Source organism: Mastomys coucha, unplaced genomic scaffold (genome assembly GCF_008632895.1).
Source record: "Mastomys coucha isolate ucsf_1 unplaced genomic scaffold, UCSF_Mcou_1 pScaffold14, whole genome shotgun sequence".
Lineage (NCBI taxonomy): Eukaryota > Metazoa > Chordata > Mammalia > Rodentia > Muridae > Mastomys > Mastomys coucha.
In genome coordinates, this window is record NW_022196896.1 from 52,671,368 (window position 1) to 52,698,227 (window position 26,860).

At 40.5% G+C, this 26,860-nt stretch overlaps 2 protein-coding genes across 9 annotated transcripts in view; one reads left to right on the plus strand and one right to left on the minus strand.

Moving 5' to 3' along the window:
• The window catches only part of B3gat2 (beta-1,3-glucuronyltransferase 2), an 89,693-nt gene extending 82,792 nt beyond the window's left edge, over positions 1-6,901 (plus strand). Inside the window, exons 3-4 of the mRNA XM_031367050.1 lie at positions 6,177-6,325; positions 6,405-6,901. Of these exons, the coding sequence (XP_031222910.1) occupies positions 6,177-6,325; positions 6,405-6,491 (236 nt within the window). The 3' untranslated portion in view covers positions 6,492-6,901. The remainder of the gene's footprint in view (positions 1-6,176; positions 6,326-6,404) is intronic.
• Positions 6,902-6,905: 4 nt separating this feature from the next.
• Smap1 (small ArfGAP 1) overlaps positions 6,906-26,860 on the minus strand; it is a 77,591-nt gene continuing 57,636 nt past the window's right edge. For 3 of the 8 annotated variants that reach the window (XM_031367045.1, XM_031367047.1, XM_031367049.1), the window contains exons 7-11: positions 23,599-23,689; positions 15,771-15,898; positions 10,541-10,706; positions 9,529-9,836; positions 7,660-7,842 (exon numbers count right to left, since the gene is read on the minus strand). In XM_031367045.1, the coding sequence (XP_031222905.1) occupies positions 7,708-7,842; positions 9,529-9,836; positions 10,541-10,706; positions 15,771-15,898; positions 23,599-23,689 (828 nt within the window). In that variant the 3' untranslated portion in view covers positions 7,660-7,707. Of the gene's footprint in view, positions 7,843-9,528; positions 9,837-10,540; positions 10,707-15,770; positions 15,899-23,598; positions 23,690-26,860 lie in introns of all 8 variants that reach the window. The other 5 variants (XM_031367044.1, XM_031367048.1, XM_031367042.1 and 2 more) reach the window with 4 other exon arrangements.

The window sequence follows — 26,860 nt, forward strand, 5'->3', positions numbered from 1 at the left end:
GGGGGGGGGGGACTCAGAAAGTCGTATCTCATGAGCAGACTATAACGGCCTTGTAGCTTGTAGCCATATGTCATACTGCAGGAAGTGGGAGTAGGCTTGACTTATAGGACATGAGATTATTTTCTTTGCAGATTAAGAGAAGTGTGCGCATGCGAGTGGGTGAGATACATGGTGGTGAGACCGAGTTGGTGACTATCCCAGCAGGGAACACTGACAACCACTACTGATGCTGCTGACTGGGTGAGAGAGAGGGGAGCTCTGTCTTATGGACTTTATGCCCATCTGTGCCACCTGTTTTGTTAAAAGCCAATGAGGGATGGTGCTTCTTCCTACGGCAAGGATCTCCACTGCATTGCTGAATAATACACAGACAAGAGTAGCTGTCTGTGTCTCATGACAATCTACAGGAGTTTGAGTCTGTCTGCATCTGGAAGTAAAATGTCAGTTGTTTTCTCTTCCAGTTTTTCTCCTACCCTTTATCAAGTTGAAAACTTCACATTTGTAATTGGTTCAGTCATATCCCCCCCCTCAATCCGAGTCATAAAAAGATACTGAATTTGGTGAAAAAGTCTTGACCATCTATCAAGATAGTTTTCCTTTTACATTCTCTAACAGTGAATTATACAGTTGAGATCACAAGTCCCAACCTTGAGATTAACATACGTGGCCATGGCTTACTGCCTTTCTCATGTGGGCATGGACTTGTGGAAGCTTGAGGCGGCTTTCTGCCTTTCTTCATGAATTTTGCTTGCAGTTTTCTTGTAAAGCTTTTGCATAGTTTGGGTGTCAGAGCAAGGCTGGCCCTTCAGGATAATTTACGGAACTGTTCCTTTTTTATTAAAAGTAATAATTAGTGCAGCACTTGTTAGTTATTTACATGATTTCTGGGATTCACAGCTGAAGGTTGTCTGGCTCTAGAAAGTTGTAGTATTAGAAGGTAGCTGAACCACAAACTTCATTTCTTTGTTAGACTGTTTTAGGTTGTCCGATGCAATTTGAGATGTCTGAAACTCCGTTATGAAGCTAATACTTTTTGTTACTCATGTCACCAGAACCTGTTCTCTCCATACTGGTGGTTTGTGCCTTCTACTGCTCGAGAACTTATGATGCTTATCAGTGTATTAGTGACTTTTCTGTTGCTGTGATTAAAACATCATGACAATAAGCAACTTATGGAAGAGTTTATTGGGTCTGACAATTCCAGAGCAACAGAAGTCCTTGATGGCAGGAGTAGGAAGCCAAGAGCTCATACCTTCAAGTCCAGAAACTACAAGTAGGGTTGCGGCTGTGTACTCTCAAAGACCTGCCTTGGTGACATACTCCCTCCAGCAAGGCTAAACCTTCCCAAGCAGTACTACCAACTGAGCCTACAGGTGTCATTTCTCATTCATTATTCTTCTGCATGCTCTCTTCTTCCCCATGTCTGCTCTTACATTTAATAGCACATACATCTAGCTTATAAAAGTGGGATCTCATCTTTCTAGTTTAGTTTAGTGTTTAAAATATTTTTGAGAATATTTTTACCATGCTTGCTGTAATGATTGATAGATTATATATATTTTTTATATATAGCATGTATAATATATATACATATATACATATGTACATATATACATCTTGGCTTAGGCAAGTGGCTAAGGCAGGAGGTTTCAAGCTAGCCCACTGGAGCAGTAGGACAACACAGTAAGAACTTGTATTAAAAAAAAAGATTTTTGGAGTTGGGGACATGGCTCAATGAGTCAAGTGCTTGCTACACAGACATGAGGGATGGAGTTGAGATCCTTGGCCCCTTTGTAAACATGTGGTGGCACATGCCTATAATTGCAGCATAAATAGGGAAGGAGACAGGAGGATTTGAGGGCTTGCTGGCCTGCCAGTTTAGCCAGATGGTCAGCTCCAGTGAGAAATCCTGACCCCCACATAAGATGGAGAGGGGGAAGAAGATACCAAGTATTGATCTCTGGCCTCTATACCATGCACACACATTCATAGCCCCACAATAATTCCCCAAGTGCTTCATTAGCCTCAAACTTTCATGGCTTGTTTTCTCTTGCATTCAGTTAACCACTTTCTCCCTTCCCTGGATTTGACCTGTAATTTACTTTTTTACACATACTTTATGTAATTTGAATTACTTGAGGGTTTTTGGGTTTTGACTTCCACTATGGTTTGTCTGGCATCATTCCCATCACGTGTGAAGACTGCGTAAGGTGCTATTATGGTTGGACTGATCATTTAGGTCACCTTTAGGTTAGGAACAGGGTTATTTAGGCTTTATATATCTTCACTGAATGAAGGCTGGACATTTTTAGTCATCATTTCTTCATGTATTTTTATACCTTTCTCTCACCTTTCATTCTGATTCTCTAGTCTTATTTTTATTTTGGTTTAGTAGTTCTATATTTTCCCACTTTCTTTGATATGTAATTTACTTTGATCGTTCCTATATATTTTTGAAATTCATTTAATCTTTGTTACTGAACTTTTAAAGATCCTCTTTGCTGATATTTTATTCTTTTGTGTCTCAGATGTTAGTTCTACCCAGGACACTTAATCTCCTTGTAGTTTTGTCATTGAGATGGCCTAATCCCTCTTCTCCCTCAGCATGCCCACATCTCTTCAGCCTTCTTGAATATGAAAAAATAATTCAGCAATCTCTATCATTTCTGAATTTCTCTTTGCTGCAGTATTTACTTTCCTGTTTCTTTGTACAGCAGGGAAGTTTTGGTTCTGAGACATTTTGAATTCTAAATTGTTGAGAAATGATATGCATGTGTATGTAATATGAACACACAAACATAATATATACTATGTTATAAATATAAGTAAATATTCTTGAGCTTTTTCTGGGACATGACCAAGTTATTTGGAGGCACTCTATCTTTTCAAGGTTTGTCTTTAAGGTTAGGCAGGAGCATCTCAGCTTTCAGAGCGAATCTGACCCCACACTAGCCAGTCAATGTCCATGTTCCGTACAGAAGCTGCAGCTACTACTAGGTTGCTGTGTTCTTGCTGATGAGAACGTGCCCACTCCCAGGCTAAAGGGAGTCAGGGTAACTGATTCTCCACCTCCGTTCTACTTCTCTATGTGGTCTCGGTACTTCTGTGGGCATCAGCTAATGACACTGAAGGCTTGAAAACCTCTGCCAACCAGCAGAGCTTTTTGCTCTGCAAATTCTTGTTCTATAGCTTCCTCACACTCTCAGTTGTCAGCCAAAGGAGACAGCAGAGTTTGGGGGTTCCTTGCCTGTAGGGTTGGCCTCTTCAGAGAAGCTCTGGCAGTTTTAGGGCTGACATTTATTTATTCTTGGAGAATCTATCATATGTGTTTCACCCCAAATGACTAAACATTCTTCTTGCTATTATTTAGTCCTATGACTTTTGTTAAGAGTATTCTGCCTGCATGTACATACATGCACCCAAGTGCATGCCAGGTGCCCACAGAAGTTAGACGGTGCCAAAAGCCTTGGCACTAGGGTTACAGATGATTGTGAGATATGACACAAGTGCTGGCAACTGAACTTGGGCCCTCTGGAAGAGGAGCAAATGCTCTTAACCAAAGAGCCATCTCTTCTCCAATTCTCCTGTGGTTTTATCTTGTCTGGAAATGAAATGGATTGTTAGGCTGTAATGCATTCAGTAAGCATGTAATCTATTGCAGCAAACCCTGTCCCTCGGCCTAGTGAGGATATGCCCTCCCTGCCCATCCTTACCTGTTAAGACCTGTCTTCACAGCCAACAGTCACTTCTCACTGGTATAGCACATTTTTCCATAACTGACACAGACAGAAAACCCCACTTCTATGGTTTTTGCCAGAACCCAAATACCTCAAAAGACACAGCAGAACTTTTAAAACCAAATCCAGTAAGGATATAATGCTCGAGGCAAATACTTACAACTGAAGAAAACCCAAAACACCCACAGCACACTCTTTCCAAGAGACAGCACTTTAGCTCAGCATGCTAGCTCACCAGGGCAGAGGACTTCCCCCAAGCAACCCAGCTTGGCCTAGTTACCATCTGATGCCTGCCTGCTTGCTGTGGCTGTGACCCGAGCTGAGAGCGGGCAGAATCCACTCAAGTAGGTGAAGAACACCTAGATAATGAATGTCCTCCCCTCTTCCCTCTAGCCCATTTTTTAAGGAGCTAGGTTACTGTGTGAGCCTCTCCCTAAGGGCTCTGCTGTTCAGGTGCAAATCACTGCACAATGAGGACAAGAAGGCACCCAACAAAAACAATGGTAGCTTCAGAGCCGGCTGTGGCCTGTGCTTCATTTTGCCACATAGATCTACACTGTGATGAAATATTCCTGAACCATGGAAATGGAGAAAATATTCATCTAATCTGAATCTTTCACTGGCTGCAGACGGTGAGTTTGACATCTTAAGGGACAATGAAGGAAATCAGGTCTGAATGGTTTTATATTTTCAGAATTACCTCTGCATCATTTGGATCATTGTGTGTGCTATGAAAATAGGGATATAAAAAAGTGGTGCCTTGAAGCCACATAAAGAATATTCCACCAAGCTCCAGTATGATTGAGAAGGGCAGACTTGCATTTAGATAAAGAGTGAAGCACATGAAAAAAAAAAAGTCATTAACATTAATGTGATCTAGTCTGATGCAAAAAGGCACTTTATCAACCTCAGGTGTGGGTTGTGTTGCTGAAGTCTTGTGCTGTACCAGCTGTGCCTGTTGAAGACTTGAGATCCCTTATCACATACATGTGGCCTGGCTCTGCTCACCAGAGCCATTCACAGGCCCTTTACCTGTCTACCAGGGTGCTTGCAGCTGTGAATGGAGGCTGGTACTGCCCACCCTTCTTGCCACTGTTTACATAATGACATATTTATTTATATATTGCAGTCTTTTGCACAGTGCTCTGAAGTTAGTAGAATCTTTCTACATGCCATGGTTTCATACTTCTTTTGCAGATTAAGAAATGGGGGCATTACAGAGTTAACAGAAGTTAAGTGACTTAGCCAGTGTCCCAAATACAAGGAAAACAAAAAAAAAGACGATATTCCAAATTAATGTTGCTTACTAGAATGCACAGTGTCATTCCCCACAGCATTAGTGGAGAATACTGCAGTCTGAAGGCCACTTTATGGGTTATGACGCCTGATTTTGCTTCACTCGGCACTTCATAGAGCACCGTCTGTGCATAGCTAAGCTTTAACTTCCTCCAAGAGGCAGCAGGGTCCAGGGCATAACATGTTATGACTTAACAGCAGGACAACTGGAGGTGATGGGGTCTTCTCACAGTTCTTCTGTTACAGTCTGATGATGTGACACTTCTTCAAAAAGCAGCATTCATCTGTGCTAATGGAAGAGTAGACACATGTTCCTATGAAGAAGTCCCTAGCTTGGCTCTCAACCCAGTAGCTCCTGGAGAGCCTGAGTTTACTGTCAGGAGCAAAGGTGCAGGCTTCAGATTTCTAAAACAGTCACATGTGCAGTCGGCTGCATTAGGAGTATATTACATCAGATTAAACAGTGACGATTCTGTCACACAGCCAGCCAGTCACTGGAGGGAGCTCCCATTTCTGTCTTTGCAGTGCTGAAGGGTGAACTCACAGCCCCCTACATGGAAGACAAGTGCTCTACCACAAAGCTAGATTTCGATTTTAAGCACTCCAATACAAAATCCAAACTTGTCAAATGACTCAATACTGCCTGTACTGATCTCTAAGCTACTCCACTTTATGCTTAAACGAGTGAAACTAATGCTTATACATTAAGTAACACTTGTTTTACATGATCATCAGTACCTCTACTACCAAAGTGGTCAATGTCAAGTCGTTTGGAACAGTGCCGACCTTGATTTTGATAAAGCACACACTAATGATGTCAAAAGCAGTCAGGAAGGCTGGGCCAGCACTGGGACACCACCAAGACAGTTAATAATTCTGCAATAGTGTGGAGAGTTAAATGTGGAGCTGTGGTGACCTTGCTGAGGCAGTTTCTGAAATCTGATTATCAACAGACTTCATATTTTGTGGTAGGTGTCATCAGAGTGTACAAAACCATGGACTAATTTTCCTCAGAGACTGTATGCAGGCAATGCTCCTACTAAAGTGTGAATACCAAGATCTAACCACATAGTAGGTATTTGTACTTTTGGATGTGACCACAGTTACAATAATTGCATATCTCTCTACTTCACTCACTCACAGGATTTGCCGTGAGTCTGCAAGTCATCTTGTCCAATCCGAAGGCTGTATTCAAGCGCCGTGGATCCCAACCAGGGATGCAAGAATCTGACTTTCTAAAGCAGATAACAACAGTTGAAGAGCTGGAACCAAAAGCTAGTAACTGCACCAAGGTACATGTTCATCTCCCTCATGTGGCTGAACCCCGGGTGCTGATAGTACGGCTGTTTACATTACCCCCTTCCTCCGCAGGTTCTCGTGTGGCACACTCGGACAGAGAAGGTCAATCTAGCCAATGAGCCAAAGTACCACCTGGACACAGTAAACATTGAGGTGTAGCCGCCAGAACCAGCAGGTGAGGAGGAGGAGGTCGGGAGCTTAGGCTGCTGCTTGGTCAGGTACTGTTCCTTTGCCTTCGGCCTTTGCTGTCAGTCCATGGACGTCTGACTCAACAGCTACCTGGATGCTACAAAATGTGTTGTCTTCATTTGTTCTGCATGTGTTTTCTGAATTGGAAGATTTCTGTACAGTGAAGCCACATGATACTGAAAAGGACACTGGAGTATCTCACACTGCTCCCTCCCTCTCACCAAGCCATCTCAATACCGGTAGAATGGAATAGGTTTTAGAAGCTGATGAGTATTCTGTCAATTAAATATTCCCAATTAAATTCTTGGCTTCACAACATGAACTATTTGGAAAGCTGGTGGCAGTGTACACTGTAGGAAATAAAACCCACAAATAAAAAAGGTGTGTGGATTCATCTGTTTAATATAGGGAAATAACATTTTGTCAATACTAGGCACCATAAAATGTAAACACAATTACTGTCATAAACCTGGATATACCTTCAAGGATTAAAAGTGGCTTTGTTTTAGTTACCCTGTGTGCATATAGTGCAGAAAAAGGTCTTCATATTAGCACTAAGTACATGAGAAGAGGTCCACATTACAAGAGGCAATGGAAATTTGAATTCTGAAGTCTTCATTGAATTTTACAGTACCATCCAGGTTTATCTCCATTTACTAACCACGTTCCCTGTTAAGCACATCATAACAACAGCACAGTGGAGTGAGTGATGAATAAAAGAATTTGATACACTAGAAAACAGTGCTCAGTGATACATTTACATTCTATTTATATGATTAAACATTTGATCATACAGTACCTTCCTACAGGATTTCTGGCTAATTTGGGGGTGGGGTTTATACTGTTAGAGGTATCACTAACATGATAACTACTTCCCTTATATGCAAATGTTAGAGCTATAATTTTGAGAATAAAACTGATTATGCAAGTTAACTGAGCAGCTTCTCAATGTGGCTTATGACATCATGGGGAATATGAGCAAAGCTGCCTTCCACACAAGATGGTTTCTCAACCTGCTTTCACATCAAATTTAATCAGCACAGACCAATACGGTCAATCAGGTAATTCTTAATGTGAACACATGGGGGAAAGAAAAAATATGTATGTACATGAATAAATGGGAACTAGATGCCTTTGTAGCGAGGAATGTCGGTGTCGGTTCTGGACGAAGCTCTGTTGCAGCTTCTTACTTCCACAGCTGTGTGCTCAGAGTCTGCCCCGATGAGCTTCCAGACCACCCTGCTGTCGTGCTGGGGGGCTGGCCAAAACCTGCACCAGCGTTTGCACTACTGAGGTTCATGGCAGCCATCTGCTGATTCATCTGTGAAACACAAAAGGCTTAGTTTACAAGGATGATTCACTTTTTCACTAGACTCTTTAGCTACAGCTGATACCTCATCAGATGTGAAAATTAATGCAGACACTGGAGGGAGACCACACAGAAGTCTCTCTACTAAAATCACACAGCTACTTGTTCCTGAGTGAGGCATTACTTATAGAGCAATCCATAATGAGTTCACTTTCTACATTAACCACAACTGGAAAACACATCAAAGTAATCTTTGAGTTTGTATCTGAGTCCATCACTCTTCTGTGACTCCCAAGGACTGAGAAATTTTAGAAAGTAAAACATCCTAGAATTACCTTAACATTTACAAAATACCCATAATTCTCTATTAACATCATAAATGGCCTTAATAAACTTCCTAAACATTAAAAAGGTCATATAGCATATGTTTTAGGTTTTATGTTATAATAACACAAATAGCTAAAATTAAATTTCATTATATGCCGTACAATAAACAACTACATGTAATTTTCTTTCAGGCTAGAATACAGTATATTTATCAGGCTCTTAACACAGTGGTTCTCTCACTACCCAGTTTGGTGATGGAACAAGACCTAAAATAGTTGTTAACCTATGCTCAACATTAACTGTGTTCTTTGTGCAGATTTTTTTTTTTTTTTGAAAACCCAAGACATAATAACCCCAAATGTGTCTACAGGCAAGTAGATTCCATCTTCCCTTCTGCTCACAAAGACTTTGTATGGCCTTGCTTACAGAGCTGCTGTTCTTCGGTGGCTCGCCTGTAATTTAACCTGAGTCAAGTGAGCCTCAGCCCTGGTCACAGAAAAGCTGTTACTAATATCTGACACAGTTTCCGAGGTTTCCAATGCATAAGCAGTGTGTACACATATTCCTATAAACTGAACCTGTAATCGCACATGAGCACTTGTAAGATATACGGTGGATTTGTGAATGTTAGTTAGCAGTCAATGTTCTGAAGGTAAACCAGGGGTCTTAGTGATCCTGGTTCTTGTAAGATGCTTGATGGACCATCATGCAGGAAAGGGAATGGGACCAAGGGCACTAAATCAAAGCCTCTGTTTATGGGGCAACAGCAGAAATGTTACTCTAATGTAAGCCAGACAGACATGGAATTTATCAGTGAATACCTGAGGTAAGCAGGGTTTACATTCTCACCATAGGGATTCCTGAGCCAATGTTCCACAGACATCAACAGGCAGTAACCACATGATAGGGGCAGCCTTGATCCCTCATAAAACAATGCTTTGAGAATATGAAGCTGGATTTCTATCTCATTGATAAGAATTAATAAAAAAGGATGCAAGCTTATCAGTGAACATACTCTGGTCTAAGTGGACTATGAATTGATCCCACCCAGGAGCTGAGTAAGCATGGTACCAAGCCTTACAGGTAGGAATTGAAGTATCTCTTATATGCTGCCTAAGATAACTTCTACCTAGTACAGGCATGTTCACCATTACAACTAAGTTACAGTCTGAAATGGGAAAAGGAAAGTCCTAACATTATAGAATAGTCTTAGTAAGGGCAGTAACTAGTCATCTTATCTATAAACACTTGGATCTGATCAAACTTATCCTTTTCTTTTGTTCCATCATCAGATTTCAAAACAAATAAAAGTCCCAAAATACAAACATGGTTTCTTGGATGTTAAGGTGGTAGAAACTACATGAGCCTTACCTGTGAGAGGTTCCACTGAGGCTGCTGGGCTTGTGGCAGGCCGAACTTACTCTGTGGTGCACCCATTTGTCCCACCATTCCTCCCTGAGGGCCAACAACATTCTGAGGAAGTGGCATCACTCCAGTCTGTGCGTTTCCCATGAACCCATTGTGCATGGGCATGCCCACCATCATGCCTGTATTCTGTCCCATCATATTTCCTATAAGGCCAGGAGCTGCAGGCACTGGGACGCCCATGGAAGGAAAACCTTGAAATGCAGTCGGTGCTTGTGAGGTAAATGACATATTTGTGGGTCCCATAAACACACCTGTATTGTAAGAACCATGAATAAAAAATGAAAAGAACAAGTCAAGAAGAGGCTCTTTTTTATGGCTGTACTCCTCTCCAGATACAGAAAAAGGGCAGGCAGCTCAAAACAACCCACGCCTCAACCTGCAGAGACTCACACCCTGAGAGGACATGCTGCTTCTGATGACTTATACCACTGATCTCCCAAAACCCAAACAGGCAGATAGAGAGGTGGTTCTTTGTTTTATGAGGAGATCGGTGGCTGGCCACACAATTTCACTCTACATATGAAATAAGCTTATTTTGGAATGAAGGATCTGAAGGATTAAAACTGAATATAATCATAAGCTTTTATTTCACTACAATGAATGACACTTCCAAGTTTTGCATAATTATATGTATGTATAGTTCTGACTGCTTATTTGTTTACCTGCAGAGGAAACAAGAGTATGCACAAAGTCAAATTTCATATAAATCCAAATCCAGTGATTCCTGAATTCCTGTCTTATAAATTTGTAGAACAATATTAAGTGATATGTAAACTTATTAAGTCTCAAATGAATAAAGTTCTGTGAATCCTATACTGTTTAATTCTGATGCTTCTTTCATTTCCGGTCTATAAGCTGCAACAGAAGCATCCACAACTACCATAGAAAAGTGTAACTGATGTAGTTTCATAGGATGTAGTGGGAAACACCATGTCATTGTCTGGAGAGAGCTTACCAGGAGTGCTTTGCTGTGCTCCTGTACCATACAAAGATAAGATGGAGTCTTTGGAGAGCTGTTTCTTTGCTACTTCTTCTGACTTTGTAGTTTGCTCAGTAAACAGGTCCAGATCCCCAGACGTAACTGTAGACAGGGTAGTAGATGCTGGTACAGAGGCAGTCCCCTGGGCAAAACGCCAACAGAAACTGTTAATTTCTATACAGCACAGCTTATCTAATACTAAAGTCCACATAAAATTATGAAATTGGTAGTATATAAAATAAGAGGAAAATGGTGACAACTCTGAAGATCATTTTCCAACCACACACGAGCATCTAGAATGCAGAAGCAATGTCATGGCATAACCTGTAGTGAACACCAAGGAGCACGAGCTCCCCCACAACCACGCTAAGCAGCTGAACGAGCAGGTTTTGCTCATCATCCTGGAACAGTGGGTAAACACCTCGCAGGTGCTGTCTGAGGACTCCCAGCCTCTCTCTTAAGAACTAGGGTCACTCAGAATAAAGACTGTTACAACTTCAGAAACAAAGGCTCTGTAATGGTAGACAAAAGCTTGTATCTTTTCAAAAGCTGTACCGTACAACATTTAACAATATTAGAATGCATCTAATCCAGAAAATAAGTACAGAAAACTGGCTACCTATATTCAGCCATAACCTTCATGCTATTCAGAGGCAAATCAATACAAGTAATTTAGATATTTAATATAAAACAAGTTTCCCATTAATCTACTTTATCTTACACAAAGATAGCTTTACATAACCACAACTGAAACTCTTGCTTAATCATTTGTTTTAAATAAGTAATGAAAAAATAAAAGATTTTCTGAAGTCTAGTAAATGCTGGCTCACATTCTTCTGAAACTCAGATTGAGGTGGGTAGCAAGCAGAAGTTAAAATCACATATTTACTGTCCTGGATAGAACACCAGGCATTAAATTACCGTCAAAGCATTTTATTCAAACTTATTTAGGTAGAACTATATTTTGACTCTATTATGACTGAGCAAGACTTTTAAGAAACATAGAAAAGGCTATCTTATTTTGCAAATACTCTAAAATATGTAAGAAATTATACATGACAGACTACCAAACCTAACAGTATCTTTTAATTGGACTATATTTTAGTTTATATAGTATATAAACTTAAATATATATATATATTCTTTCTTATATATATACACATATATATGTACATATATATGTATATACACATATATATGTATATATATATGTATATACACATATATATGTATATATATATATATATGAATCATGGTACCACAGCAGCCAACAGAATGGTTCCTAGCCAGCTTGGCTGGGCTGGATCCCTACTCCTGAGTCTTGAGATAAGGTCCTCTTATATTTATATGTCACCTGACTTCTGTCCTATAAAATGAGGACAGGCTTTGTAACCACAGGTGCTTTGTAACGGAATGGATAACTATGCAGTTATTATTTATTGTTAACAGTGATAGCAAAATGACATCACCATGTGATCCTTCCAGCACATCACTTCTACACAACACCAGAATCTACTCAGCAGCTTGGGTTTCATTCTTGATGAATGAGACATAATAAAAAAGCCCAAATGTTGGGGAAATACTAATTTTGTTTTCAAAGCATAACAGTCTAAAGAACAGCCTCATGGTCTAAATATTACATAAGTAAATTTGAACATCTACCTCAACAGAGACACTGGCTAAAACTGCCCAGCCTAAGCAGCATGCCTAGCAAGCACCTGAAGTCTGCTAGTCTACTGGTGGTGTGTTTGTTATCATTTTACCATCAGCGTGCCTGCTGTTTTATAACTCGGGCTTTCTGGCCCTTCCAGAATCCCAGGGCTGGTATCAGCATGTGTACATATTCATATTCTGTCTGCTTCCCCACTCCCTCCCTTCCTGTTATATGTAGACAGGAAAGGACTGCTGAACCCAGTTCCTCCCACCCTCTATTCATGTACACTCTGGGAAGCTACTTCCAAGTAAATGGTAAACCCAGGATATTTTTATACATGGGCTAATCTCTGACTAAAATTTACATATGCTCAGAAAACAGCAAAAGTCAAATAGGGTTCAGAGTAATTCATTATGTTGGTACTTAAACCCAATTACAGCTTAATTTCATATACTAAAAGCCTGCCAGAATTAGCAACTTTCACCATTTCAGGACTCATATAAATATGCACATCTAAATTATACTTTATTGGCAAAGGCAGTACTTTGAAAATGTACTTGGATTTTAATCTTAGCATGTAGTGTGGATAAAAGGTAATTCTTATCATGAATTATCTTACAGGGCTCAATATAACTGGCATGATTTGGATTTATAAATAGTATTCAAGAAAAGAATTAAGATATGATTTTTAAAATGAACCATGCTGTGGCTGGAGAGACAAGTCAATGGTTAACAGCATTTACTCTTAGCTCAAAATCTAGAATATCTCTTCTATTCTGTCCTTGTGCCTTAAGGCAGGAAGGTTCCCTCCCACAGAATAGCAGGGTGGGTTTATTGTTTGTTTTAGTTTGTTCTGAAATTAAAAGTATGTAGAATAAAGAAGATGCAGGAAGAAAGAGAGCATTTACTGCTCTTCTGGAAGACCCATGTTAATTTCCCCAGTACCTACATGGCGGCTCCCCCACCACCTCTAACTCCAGTTCGGAGGAAAGTTACTATTCTCTATCAGCCTCCTTGAGTGTGTGTGTATGCAAACAAGGCTTCTCTAAAAAAGAAGAAAAGCCTTACCATCCTAGGAGATACTAATCAGCATGCACAAGGCATGATAATGATAGTCTTTGTAGCTTACCAACTCACTAGACCTTGATTAGCATTAATGTTAGAACTTGGAGCTTTCCAACTGGCTAGGCTAGCTGGCCAGTCAATCAAGTTTCAGGAATCTACTTGTCTCTCCACCACATCCAGCACTGAGGTTATAGACATCTGCAGCTGTGCTGGGGATCAGAACCCATGACCTCATGCTTGCATGGCACACACTGAATGAAGCACCTCCACCGTCCCCTCAGTCCAGTCTGCACATGAGGACAGTAAGGACTAAAAGGGCCAAGACACCACTGAGCTGGCTACCTTTCCTGAAACACACACTATTGCCATTCTCGAAGCTGATGATGACTTTAAGCCTAACTAATTCCCAAGAAACTTACTTGTTAAATTCAAGGCAAGTACACAATAATTCCCATAACAAAAATATGTATAATAAAACATTACTAGTCTTACTGACACATGAGCAGTAATGAAAATCTTTACATCCACAGAACTCAGATGTGGCTCCACTTTTCATATAGAAAAGAAGTACTGCATCTCAAATGCCTTTCAGGAAACAAACTGGCTATTTGTAGTATTCCAATGTAGGGCAGTGGGCTATTCTGACAGCTTGGGTCCAGTAGAGCTGCCACCTTAGAACCCTAGAGACCCACTGAGCAGAGTATATTTGTTCACAAGGGACTAGGAGTTCGGTGATAGCTCCTGAGACAAAGGCTCAGATTTCTGCCCAAACCCCTCACAGCTACCCCTGCAGATGTGTGCTCTATAGGCAGACAATGCCCAAACTCCCAGCATTCTAGCTGGACCCTATACCCAGTCATCTGACCACAAGCCAGGCATGCCACGCCCCATACAATAAAAGGGGTGGTTTGCCCCCTCCTCGCTCTCTTGCTCTTTGTTCCTCTCTCTTGCTCTCTTATTCTTACTCTTCCTCTCTCTCTCTTGCTCTCTCTCCTCTCTGTCTCTTCTCTTGCCTTCTTCCTCTCTTTTCTCTCTCTTTCTCTTTCCTCTCCTTTCCTACTCTCTACAAAATTGGCATATTTTCTTCCTTCCTACAATTAAATAACTCATTTATACATTGCTTCCTTTTTAACTAAGGGTGCTGAGCAGCAACAGGTCAGCACTGGGATGGGGGGAGAGAGAGAGAGGAAGGGGGAGAGAGAAGGGGGGAGGGAGAGAGGGGGAGAGAGATGGGGGAGGGAGAGAGAGAGGGGAGAGAGAGAGAGGGAGGAAGGGAGGGAGGGAATGAGAGGGAGGGAGCAAGAGAGAGAGAGAGGAAGAGAGAGAGGGAGGGAGAGAAAAAGGGAGGGAGAGAGAGAGAGGGGAGAGAAAGGGAGGGAGTGAGAGGGAGTGAGAGGGAGGAAGTGAGAGAGAGGGAGAGAGGGGAAAACAGAGAGGGAGAGAGAGGGGGAGAGAGAGAGAGGGAGAGAGAGGAAGTGAGAGGGGGGAGGGAGAGGGGAGAGAGAGAGGGAGAGGGAGGGAGGGAGCAAGAGAGAGGGAGCTAGAGGGAGGGAGCAAGAGGGAGGGAGGGAGGGAGCGAGAGAGAGGGAGGGAGAGAGAAAGGGGGAGAGAGGGAGAGAGAAGGAGGGAGGGAGAGAGAGAGGGAGAGAAAGAGAGAGGGAGAAAAGAGAGAGAGTGAGAGAGAAGAAGAGAGGGGGGGAGAGAGAGAGAGAGAGAGAGAAAGAGAGAGAGAGAGAGAGAGAGAGAGAGAGAGAGAGAGAGAGAGAGAGAGACCTGGGCCTCAGTAGCAGGCCCCAGCCTTGGTACAACATTCCAACATAATAGGGAATGAGAGTGTTTGTAGCAGGCTTCCAAGTGACTTTAAACTGAACCTTGAAAGGTAATGTTTCTTCTGAAGAAAACTCTATGTAATGCCACAAAAATAACTGAATTTCTTAACCATTAGTATTTTTAAAATCTTGTTGGTGTATCCAATGGTTTTTATTTAATCATTTAAAATAGCAAGGTTCATTGTAAGACTAGCTTAAAATATATTTTATCTTCTGAAAAATAACAAACATTTAATTTGCCAGAACTTATGGAATCAAATATATTAGCATCAGCAGTGTTAATAACACAGGCTTGTGAATTAAGGTCAGGTTGAAATTGTCTCACACACCCCCATACATACATTCTAAATTCTGTTGTTCCTCTAAAATTTTAAGAATGGTGAAGGCTGCTTGTATGGGTCATATCAGACTCTACTGTAACCGTTCCTACAGCTACATCGCCAAAGTAGCTGAAAACTATAAATCAACAGAAATGGCTGTATTTGAGTAAAACTATCTGTTTAAACAAAATAAAACTGCAAGACTAGCCTGCTAAATAAACCCTGGCCTAAAGAATAGGTTTTTAGCCAGTCAGCTCAGGGACAACGATTTTAAAGTTAAACTTCTGAAGCTTTTCAAAAGAAAGTGGTGTCACAGAGAACCACATTTTACTGCATACCTGAGCTGGGGGCATGACAGTTGCAGGTAAAGGATTAGAAATCATTGGTCCAAAAATGTCCAGATCATCATTCAGGGGTGGCACTGTGGTTGTATTTCCATTGGTCACTGGTGCCTCAGCAGGACCATCTGAAAGAATATACATTTTTGTCAATATAGAATTTCTTAAATTTATAGGAAACAGGGTGCTATTTTAAAATTTTATTTTTTAAAAATAAGAACAATTCTAAAGAAAGCATTGTGTTCCTTGCTACCCTAGGCCTTATTCTCCATCCTAAAGAGAACACCTAAGTTTTGTTTCGTCTCCCAGAAGTCGACTTCTACTGCTTTCGAGGCATAGCTCCAACCGCTTCTGAACAAACGGTAGCACACTACTCGCCACAATCTGAAGACTTCCTGTCTTAAAATCACTGCTTTCACCTACACCACCCACACACAATATACCAGCTCCAGCTTCTCTCTGTCCTAGGCTTCTTACTGTATGGTACTTTCATGGTAAGCTCTTGATCTCACTCCCATAAATATTCCTTATTACTACAAAAGCTACGCATACCAATTCTTAATAACCTCTAATAACCTCAATTGAAACATTTCAACCTCACACTTCAGTAAACACAAGTTCCAGTGGATTTTAAAACATGCTGTCTTTGCTTACTACCTTCAGCATGCCTCACAGAAATTATTGTTTCAATTTATTTTGAAGGTCAATTTCTAATTCTCATTATTTGAAAGAGACAGATAAAGATTCATTATCACCATTATTACTACAGTGACACTGTACTAGATGTTTTAAAGAATGTTTGCACATTGAATTCCTTTTCTTGTGTTTACTAGTGTTCAACAAACTGCTGACGCTCACTAAATACTAACTGCATTCAAATTTTACTTGAATAGCAGAGTCATCAGGTAGTCACAATCTATTTACAAAGATAATGAAATAATGTCAAAGACCAACATGAAATTTTACACACTGCCAACCTAGTTTAAGGTGGGTAAGAAGGGGATAAGCTAACAGATGTTGTATTTTTCATTACCATTTTTTGACATAGCATGAACATTCAGCCTTTAGTACAACCTATCACAATGAACTATCAAGTCCAATTCCTCATATTACCTACTGAGCCAATAAAGCCCTAGCAGACTCAGCCATGCTCTTCTTAGTAGTAAAGTTCTTGAAGTTTTCTAAGTGTTTGTGTTGTTCAAGAAACTTTTTTTGTAGTCAAAAAGTCATTTAAAGTTTTTTTTTTCCTTAATAAAATGTTGTTTAGAATCCGTTCCTATTAAAATATATTCCTTGCTTTAAGGGATGAGATAAACCCTAAGGCTCAAGTCACATGAAGCACTGTTAAACTCCAAGGTTTAAGTTGTTTCCTGCCAGGCGGTGGTGGCGCACGCCTTTAATCCCAGCACTTGGGAGGCAGAGGCAGGTGGATTTCTGAGTTCGAGGCCAGCCTGGTCTACAAAGTGAGTTCCAGGACAGCCAGGACTATACAGAGAAACCCTGTCTCAAAAAACCAAAAAAAAAAAAAGATTTAAGTTGTTTCCTAACTTTATTTGGCTAACTTGCCAAGAAACTGTGATGCCCTTAAAAGGTAATCTTTGCCCTCATGCGCTGTCTGTCCTACTCCATTTGTAAGTCCCTGTACTAAGCTCCCAGTCTACTGTGCTAGGAGGAACAGCTCTGCACTGTTCTACAGCCTGGCCAACCTGAAGTCAGGCATGCTCTAATGAGCAGGTACCATAATGGTGTGTAGAAGAAGCCTTGCCCATACACTGCCAGTCTTTCAGGAGGCATACATACTAACAGCTGACACAACTGCTTAGATGTGGCTTAACAGTGTTTGGGTTCCTGAGGAACCACCAAACTGATTTCCAGAGTGGTTGTACCAGCAATCCCATAAGCAATGAAGGAGTGTTCCTCTTTCTCCACAACCTCACCAGCATTGGCTGTCACCTGAGTTTTTGATCTTAGCCATTCTGACTGGTGTGAGGTAGAATCTCAGGGTTCTTTTGATTTGCATTTCCCGGATGACATTGAACATTTCTTTAAGTGCTTCTCAGCCATTCAGTATTCCTCTGTTAAGAAATCTTTGTTTAGCTGTAGCCCATTTTTAATAGGGTTATTTGGTTCTCTGGAGTCTAACTTTTTGAGTTCTTTGTATATATTGGATATTAGCCCTCTATCAGATATAGGATTGATAAAGATCCCAATCTGTTAGCTGCCATTTTGTCCTATTGACAGTGTCCTTTGCCTTACAGAAGCTTTGCAATTTTATGAAGTCCCATTTGTCCATTCTTGATCTTAGAGCATAAGCTATTGGTGTTCTGTTCAGGAAATTTTCCCCTGTGCCCATGTGTTCAAGGCTCTTCCCCACTTTCTTTTCTATTAGTTTCAGTGTATCTGGTTTTATTTGGAGGTCCTTGATCCACTTGGACTTGAGCTTTGTATAAGGCGATAGGAAAGGATCGATTTGCATTCTTCTACATGCTAACTTCCAGTTGAGCCAGCACCATTTGTTGAAAATGCTGTCTTTTTTCCACTGGATGGTTTTAGCTCCTTTGTCAAAGATCAAGTGACCATAGCTGTGTGGGTTCATTTCTGGGTCTTCATTTCTATTCCACTGATCAACTTGCCTGTCACAGTACCAATACTATGCAGTTTTTATCACAATTGCTCTGTAGTACAGCTTAAGGTCAGAGATGGTGATTCCACCAGAGGTTCTTTTATTGTTGAGAACAGTTTTCGCTATCCTAGGTTTTTTGTCATTCCAGATGAATTTGCAAATTGCTCTTCCAAGTCTGTGAAGAATTGAGTTGGAATTTTGATGGGGATTACACTGAATCTGTAGACTGCTTTTGGCAAGATGGACATTTTTACTATATTAATCCTGCCAATCCATAAGCATGGGAGACCTTTCCATCTTCTGAGATCTTCTTTGATTGCTTTCTTCAAATGCACTCACTGATAAGTGGCTATTAGCCAAGAAGCTCAGAATACCCAAGATACAATCCACAAACCACAAGAAACTCAAGAAGAAGGAAGGCCAAAATGTAGATACTTCTTTCCTTCTTAGAAGGGGGAAAAATACCCATGAAAGGAGTTGCAGAGACAAAGTATGGAGCAGAGACTGAAGGAAGGACAATCCAGAGACTGCCCTGCCCCACCTGGGAATCTTCCCATATTCAATCACCAAACCCAGACACTATTGTGGACACCAGCAAGTGCTGGCTGGCAGGAGGCTGATATAGTTGTCTCCTGAGAGGCTCTGACAGTACCTGACTAATATAGAGGTAGAGGCTTACAGCTATCCATTGGACTGAGCATAGGGTACCCAATGAAGGAGCTAGAGAAAGTATCCAAGGAGCTGAAGGGGTTTATAGTCTCTTAGGAGGAACTAACCAGTACCTTCAGAGCTCCCAGGGACTAAACCACCAACCAAAGAGTACACATGGTGGGACTCATGGCCCCAGCTGCATACGTAGCAGAGGATGGCCTAGTAGGTCATCAATGGGAGGAGAGACCCTTGGTCCTGTGAAGGATCTATGTCCCAGCATAGGGGATACCAGAGCCAGAAAGCAGGAGAGGGTGGGTTAGTGAGCAAGGGGGAGGGGGTATAGGGTTTCTTTTTTCAGAGGGGACACTGGGAAAGGAGATATCATTTGAAATGTAAATAAAGAAAATATCTAATAAAAAATAAAATAAAATATAAAATGACATAAGAAACTCAAAAAAAAAAAATAAAGATGTTTCTGTAAGTACAGTGTTTGGGTTGCTCGTATCTATACATACCTGTGCCATTTTATATACAGCCTCAAAAGACAAGATTTCCCTTCAATATGAAGTCAAACCATATGAAACAAATTTATTTCTGAAAGTTTAAAATGGTAATATTATCTTTGGCCTTCACAGGCCAAAGATGATAATTCAATACTAAAGTATAATGTGTAAGAAATGGTTTGGTAGACGTTTCCTAGATTATGGTAAGATTAAGGCAAGAAATTAATTTTATTAAAGACAAACTGTCCATCGTCTTGAGCTAAATCATACTTGACTTCCTGAAATACTTTCTAGCTATAAAGTACATATGACGCTCTCAGACATCCTCAGAAGTTCAAAAACATGCATATGCTTGTACCAAGAGGAAGAGACAGCAACAGAGACAGAACAGAGACAGAGAGACCGGGGGTGGGGGGAGGACAGGCTGTCCTACAGTGTACATGCAGTACACACATGGCTCCAAAACAAAAACATTGTAGGAACAGTTTATAAAATGCAGAACTGCAACCAGGAAGTTTAAGTTTCATACCAACAAGGTATGCTTCTTCTCAAGCCTTCCACCTTAAGCATATACCTTGAAGGGTTCAGAGGACACTTTCTAACTCCTCTCTGCATAAAGGAGGAGGGGTTTTTAAAAAAAGCAATCTTAGTGGAGAGGAAGAAATGCTCCTATGCAGATAATTAGTCTGTTGCCTAAAGCAAACACCAATATGATTCAGATTTAGGGTCACTGTTTTCTCTGAGCCGAAAGCTTCATTTTTAAATTAAAGAATTAAAGATTTATTTTTAATTGTACACGTTTGTGTGTCTTGGGGGTAACGTGAATGAGTTGTGGAGGTACAGGTGGCTATGAGCCTGCTGACATAGTGCTGGGAAGCAAACCTAGGTTCAGTGCAAGAGCAGCAGCAGCAGCAGCACACTAATGGCTATGGGCCATCTCTCCCACCTAGGAAGGGCTTCCTTGATTCTCTGTAGTCTCATGAGTTTTCAGGAACCCATTAAATCCCACGCTTAACAGGTTTTGTTAAAGAAATCTTAAATGAGTCTAGAAATACCAATAAGCTGAAGGCGTGAATGTGTTTTGAGTTAAGGTATCTCCCTCTCCCCACTCTAAACTCTGTAAGAAGCTCTTTTCCTGCCCTTCCCATCTTCTGCAACTCTTCTCTTTTTTAAAGGCACAGCATCTGTCAGGGTTTTTTTTCTTTAAATTTATTTATTTATATGAGTACACTTTAGCTGTCTTCAGACACACCAGAAGCGGGCATTGGATCCCATTACAGATGGTTATGAGCACCATGTGGTTGCTGGGATTTGAACTCAGGATCTCTGGAAGAACAGCTAGTACTCTTAACTGCTAAGCCATCTCTCCAGCTCCCTCTGGAACTCTTCTAGGGGCACGGTCTAAACCTGTACCCATTGTCACCACTACATATTCCTTAACCTCTTCAAACATTTCCTTACCCTTATTACCCAGCCCCAAAACACTTTCTCCCCTGAAAAGTTTCCTAAGCTCCTCTACTGTGGTAGCAGACAAAGAGTGTGTTAAGAACGTTAGCCTGCAGAAGCTACTGGCTACACTTGTTTGGTGATAGTTGTTTGTATGGATGGCAGTAGTTAACTAGTGTACAAATCGGTATTAGCAGAGGTAATAAGCAAATTCTCAACTCAACAACTGCAATATGCTGCCAAGTAGCCAATCCCAAGACTTCATCAGCTAATAATCATTTACTTCTTCCACTTTCAGGTGTGTGGATCAACTGTGGCAACTCAGCTACAACCTTATTTGATCTGGTCTCTGCCTTGCAGTTTATTTTATGTAGTTATGTAGTTACATTATACAGTCATCAGTGTTTTCTCCTTCCTACTACACCTAAGCTCTTTGGGCTACTGGGAGAAATCGTTACAGCAGCTTTTTGTTTGTTTGTTTGTTACTGGAGTCAGACCTGGCTACTCTACATGTTCACTTTTAACAGTAAACATCTTGTAATGTTACCCATTATAAAGAAGTTTCTTTCTTGTTCATATCCTCCTGTAGTTACTGTTCCATTTCTTCCCCCTATTTAAAGGACAACACCTCTAAAGGACCACATATATGTACTGATTTTTCCCCTTGTTGGCTTTCCCAGTCTCTCAAATCCCACTGAGCACTTTACACCCTACCAGCCAAGTTACCTTGTATGAGCCGAGTGCACTAACTTCTCAGTCCTCATTCTACTTTCAGCCAGAAACACAACACAACTATTTATTCCTTCTTGCCTTCCTCATTTTACCTGCATATTTAATGGTATTTGGTTGGCCACGTCACCACTGAGATGCAAGTAATAACCCTAAGATACAAACTTCACAAGGCTGCGTGTGACCCACTACACACTCCTGTCCCTTTGCCATAACTGCCATCAATGAATGGGGACTTGTGCCTGCAGGCCACATTTGATCCTCTGCCTTTTCTACAAATTAAGTTTTAATAGAACACAGTCTATTCATTCAGGTATTATCTATAGTTAAGTAGTTATTACAAGAGATTTTTATGGCCAACAAAACCTAAAATCTTTACTTTTTGTCTTTGGACATTTGGCTAGTTTTTGCTTGAGATAAAAGGAGGGATGCTGCTGTCAACCTGGAGCTGAAGTAAAGCTGAGACAGCAGAATATTAGCTAGCTTCAGATGACGTTAACAGGTGAGGAATAAACCTTTTTTCCTATATGCTATTACCACTCTGAATAACACTGTCACCAAAGCAGACATTCCTTCTCTGTTCCACAAAGTACCATGCAAGCTTCTAGGAGAAAACTGTCTTACTCAGCGAATTTGTGCATTGACGTGGTACTGATACAATTGGGGGAGGACTATAGGACTATAGGGGTGGCCAACTGTTTTCTGTTTGGATTTGAGGGTCAGTTCTCAGGAGAGAATTCACATTAGTTAGTGTAAACAATTCAAAAGTTTATGGTTAAGCTCTAGTTTTAAAAAAAAAAAGTACTGCTAGGATATTTGTTTACAAAATCAGTGTGATTTGCCTAAGAAATTGTCTTCTAAATATTTCAGTTTATGCTCATACATTACTGCTGCTGGTCAAGGAAGCTTCATTTTGCAGTGAGTGGTAATTAATGCAGAAGCTCAAAGTCTGAGGCTAAGCGACTACTGAATGCTCAATTATAAACAAGGCATCTAATTATGTCTCCCACTCCAAGGCTCAGGGAATACCACAGAAGTAGAGGTAAAAGAATGTCAGAGCCAAAGGGATGGGATGTTACAGAAAGCTGACTTCCAGGAATGACACTCCCACGGCATTCTCGAGCACTCAGCAGCTGTCATCACATAAGAAAGATGGGGCCTTTTTATCATGGACCAGGAGGGATTCATGAGGCCTGGGCCCTCTCTGAAGACTACTGGCATTCAATGGTTGATGTGTGAGAGAGAGACATTTTCTTCAGTGTTGAAGCCACTGGTGAGTTATACACATCTTAAAACCATCCTTCATCTTTACTCCTGTACAAATTCACTGATATCTAAGTGGAAGGGACGAGGAAGAGCTAAGAGCAGTGGAAGGAGGTCAGAGGTAAAGAAGGGGTGAGTGCAGTCAGACACTGTGTGTATGAAATCGTCATTAGGAAACCACTATCAACAATTTGTATATGCAAAACAAATTGTTAAATGCATTGTTTAAGCTTATAAAATTTAATTAAAATTTGAATTTCTATATTTGCTAATAAGGTTATCCAGAATTATTTTACTAAAGGGACAGCAGAATCCCCCTTAATTTTTTTTTAAGCACTGAGGGGGACATGACTCGATCTTTACTTAAATGTTGAAATGTCACATCTACCAAGCCTTTCAAGATTATTTCCTTTCTCCCCCCGAGGAACTCATTACTTGTATTTCAGTAAAGACAGAACTGATAGATACTGGCTTTCCTCATTAAAATTCCTTTTCTGAGAACTCGGCACACTCGTCAGACCCTGTCACACTGCATCTTTGATATAATACTGAAAAATTGGACATCACATTCATTTTAAGTAGGTTTCAGTTGTTTTGCATTTCCTTCACTTACCAAGTCCTAGAAGATCAACAGTGGGCTCTGGAGCATTTTTTGGGCTGGTACTTTTCTTAGGCTCAAGTTGTTGATCTTCTTTCTTCTGCAGCTGTGAAGTAAATCATTGGACTTATTGATTATTTTATTAATCAAACAAATATTTAAGTCCCACTTACGCATAATTTTCATGAAGCCAGTATAAGGAATCCTAACACATTTATTACTATTTTTAAACAGGTAAGCATGGTCTTTGAACTTACAGTGGTAATTCCTATACAATGAGATCCCTGAATAGTGAATACAGAAATTTAACCTCTAAATAAAATTATTCTGCCTTTTTCCCCTTAGTACTTGGGACTGCACCTATCACCTTATATGATAGGCAAATGCTATCACTGAGCTACACTCCTAACACCTACTTTACTTTTTATTTTGAGTCAAAGTCTCACTAAGTTGCCCAGGAAGGTCTTCAACTTGTAGGCCTCCTGCCTCAACTTCCCAAGTAGCAAAGACCCAAGAATGCATCACCAGGCCCAGATTTTTTTATATTTCTATTTATTTGATCATTTTGTTGGTATGTATTGGTGTATGCATATCATAACGTGTGTGGAGTTCGAAGGACTTAAAGTTAAAGCAACTTTAAGAGTCAGTTCTTTCCTTCTTCTGTGTGGGTCTAGGGATAACTCAGGTCAGGCTCAGCAGCAAGTATCTTCACCTACTAGGCCAGCAAGTTATACTTTTTTGCTGTTTTGGACACAGGGTTTCTCTGTGTAGCCCTGGCTGTCCTGGAAGTCACTCTGTAGACCAGGCTGGTCTCAAACTCAGAAATCTGCCTGCCTCTGCCTCCAGAGTGCTAGAATGAAAGGTGTGCACCACCACCACCAGGCTGAAAGTTATCCTTTTGAAAAATTGGATCACATATTATTTCTTAGCTACTATTCATGCTTGTTAGTTGTTTGGAGAAGAAAAGGAAACTGACTACCATAAACGTTGTTAAGATATTCTGACATGGTCTCCCTTCATGCTGCCATTACCCTGTTGACAGTTCACATTCAGCTGAGAACTGGAAACGATAATGTGGAAGCACTGCACTTTAATGTACTCAGCTTCTCTTAGTTTAGTGTACTAAACATCACACTGAGAATCTGCCTTCTAATAAGGCAGCGGCTCTCAACCTAGGGGGTCAAACAAGTGTTTCACAGGGGCCACCTAAGACCATCAGAAAACACAAATATTTACATTTGTGACTCAAAACTGTAGAAAAATTACAGTTATGAAATATCAATGAAAATAACTATGATTTGGGGTCGCCACAACATGAGGAAATATATTAAAGGGTCTTAGTGTTAGGAAGGGTGAGAACCACTTATTAGAAAAGCTAAGTCAACTATGTGAACAGGTTAGGAGGATCCACAGTTTACTAAGCAAAATTTTTCAACAAGCAAGAACATAAGTCTACTCAGATAAAACAATTTTGTAAACTCTAAGGAGGCTCCCAACCAGCAGATATCCCTTTCAAATTACAATTTTCTTTACAGAAGCCTGACTGTCCAGTCTTTCTGTGATTCACAGTGCTTCTCTATAGACTAAAACTGAATAAAAGCTTAGTTTCCAGCTGTCATATTTTTGACATTTCCTATTCCTTTAAGTAACAGGTATAACAGCTGATCCTCAAGAATGAGGTAACAATGCTCCTTTGCAGGCTAGTTAGTAAAAGAGCAGCACACAAGTAATCTGGAAGCTGCTGAATTTAACAAGCAGAAAGAGGGAAAATAAAAACTAACCATCTCTCTTGGATTCACCAGTGAAATGAGGTCATAGGGCAAGCTAGAGAGCTCCCAATCCAGGAGACAGGCAGACACATTGAAGTACAATGTATGAGAACAGAAACCCACTCTCAGTGGGGAAATTTTGAACTGTAATTGACACATAATACTGGAGGCCAGCGTGGACATGTCTGTGAGGAACTGAGGATATGTATGTCAGGGCAGGGAATTGTTCACTCTTTATGTTTCAAGAGTTACAGTCTATCACACACTGTAAGTATTTGTTACATATCAGTTATGTCTATCACACACCATATGTATATGATACATATTAGCTATGGCTTCAGTTTTAGGCTTAGGTATAAGTAAGAATACCTATAAATTAAGATCAATTTGTTTGAGTTCGAGGCCAGCCTGGTCTACAGAGTGAGTTCCAGGACAGCCAAGGCTATACAGAGAAACCCTGTCTCGAAAAACCAAAAACCAAAAAGATCTATTTGTTCCATTATAAATTTTTTTGACATCGTCTCAGTATGTAGCACAGACTGGTTCAAGTTCCTGCTTCCCTATTCTGACTGCTGGCATTACCGGGTACATCACACCCAGTGAAAATTAAACTTTAATCACACTCACTGAGTTCTTCCTGACTCCAAAGTCCATACTCTTTTTACTATGCCATGTTACCAAAATAACCCTTAAGTTTCTTTTATGTCAGGCACTTGTTCCCAGCAGCAACAACAGTAACTAAAACAATAAGGTAATAATAAACTCCTTAGCAGCCACCCATTAGAAAGATGGGCTCCACCAATTATTATATGTGACCTTGAGCCAATTTTTTTCTGAATTTTCTTTCTTTTTTTGCACTAATGCATATTAAATTTGCATAATAACGATATTGAAGCTTCTCAGGATTACACATGCAGCACACTAAGCACAATGAACAGCACTTAGTAGAACTTTACAGTTGCTTCTAGCCCTCACCTGTCCCTCTCCTTTTTATTCCCCTTGTGGATGTAACAGAATACACAGTGTATTACTGGTCAGAGTTCATGCTGGCAAGGCAGGCTGCTCAGTGGATTCTCAGCTTAGCTACAACTTAACAGCGGTGTGACCAAGAATAAATTGCCCAGCCTGTATCTCTTAGGTCCATGCACTGAGTGTAAAGAATAATCATATCAGCTTTAAGCACCATGAGGACTTATGAAATAATATATCTAAAGGGCTCAAAATGACACTTGAGTGCAAACTACCATAGGCAGTCAGTAAAGTTCTAGATGATTCCATTCTTCTCAACAACACATCTAATTTAATTGTTGAGCCTTATACCTTACTGCACTATTCTTAACAGTAAGCTTTAACTCAGTAAAACTACTTTCTATCCAAGCACTCACTGAAAAGGTATTTCCTCACTTTCTATTTAGGAAAATATCAACTTTACAAGGACTGCACAGCTTGCATGCTTGCTGGGCAAAAGGCTTTCGCTCAGTATATAGAAGATGAAAGCCTTGCATATA